The 908-nt window shown below is 34.9% G+C and overlaps 1 protein-coding gene across 1 annotated transcript in view; it reads left to right on the forward strand.

Moving 5' to 3' along the window:
* PHAX (phosphorylated adaptor for RNA export) overlaps positions 1–762 on the forward strand; it is a 25,857-nt gene extending 25,095 nt beyond the window's left edge. Inside the window, exon 4 of the mRNA XM_011942127.1 lies at positions 88–762. Within this exon, the coding sequence (XP_011797517.1) occupies positions 88–357 (270 nt within the window). The 3' untranslated portion in view covers positions 358–762. The remainder of the gene's footprint in view (positions 1–87) is intronic.
* The last annotated feature ends 146 nt before the right edge of the window (positions 763–908 follow it).

Below are 908 nucleotides of genomic sequence, written 5' to 3' on the forward strand. Positions count from 1 at the left end.
TAAGAAATGGAGATAATGATTTTAAAGGGACAGGCATGAAATAATACGTGGTAGTTCTTGCTTACTAAAGTTGTTCCTTTATTACAGGACATTTTCTACATTGAAAACCAAAAGGAATACGAAAATAAAAAAGCTGCTAGGAAGAGGAGAACACAAGTGTTGGGAAAAAAGATGAAACAAGCTATTAAAAGTCTAAATTTTCAAGAGGATGATGATACATCACGAGAAACTTTTGCAAGTGACACAAATGAGGCCTTGGCCTCTCTTGATGAGTCACAGGAAGGACATGGAGAGGCCAAGTTGGATGCAGAGGAAGCCATTGAAGTTGATCATTCTCATGATTTGGACATTTTTTAAGTACATTTTTGACAGTTTGAAGACTAAGCCTTTCTAAAATAACATTGTAATAAACCATTTTTACTGAGATTGCAATGTTTTGCACTGATAAATATGAGAATCTGGAGGAAAGACAATTGCTTTCTTGTTTAAAATAGTGTATGTGCAGAAAGGAATGCAATTGATAGAACATTTAAGGATATCTCATGTCTGACAATACTTAAGAGTATATAGCACAGGATTTAATTTCTCATTCTGTTGCACGTGCTAATTGTGAGTATTACTAGTTGATAATCAGTTTTGTCTAGGTCATAACATACTATTCAAAAGTTTGCTTTTTCAAGTTTATCTTTGCAGTGAATTATGCTTTGACTTTAAAACATTCCACTAAAATCATAATGGGACATATAAATTATTAAGCTGTTACAGGTGCATTCAAATTTGTTTTTTCTGTGTTCTAAGAACTCAGGCAATTTTAAGTATAAAAACTAACATTGGCCAGGCACGGTGACTCACGCTTGTAATCCCAGCACTTTGGGTGGCTGAGGCAGGCGGATCACTTGGGGTCAGAC

Source organism: Colobus angolensis, unplaced genomic scaffold, assembly GCF_000951035.1.
Source record: "Colobus angolensis palliatus isolate OR3802 unplaced genomic scaffold, Cang.pa_1.0 Scaffold206, whole genome shotgun sequence".
Lineage (NCBI taxonomy): Eukaryota > Metazoa > Chordata > Mammalia > Primates > Cercopithecidae > Colobus > Colobus angolensis.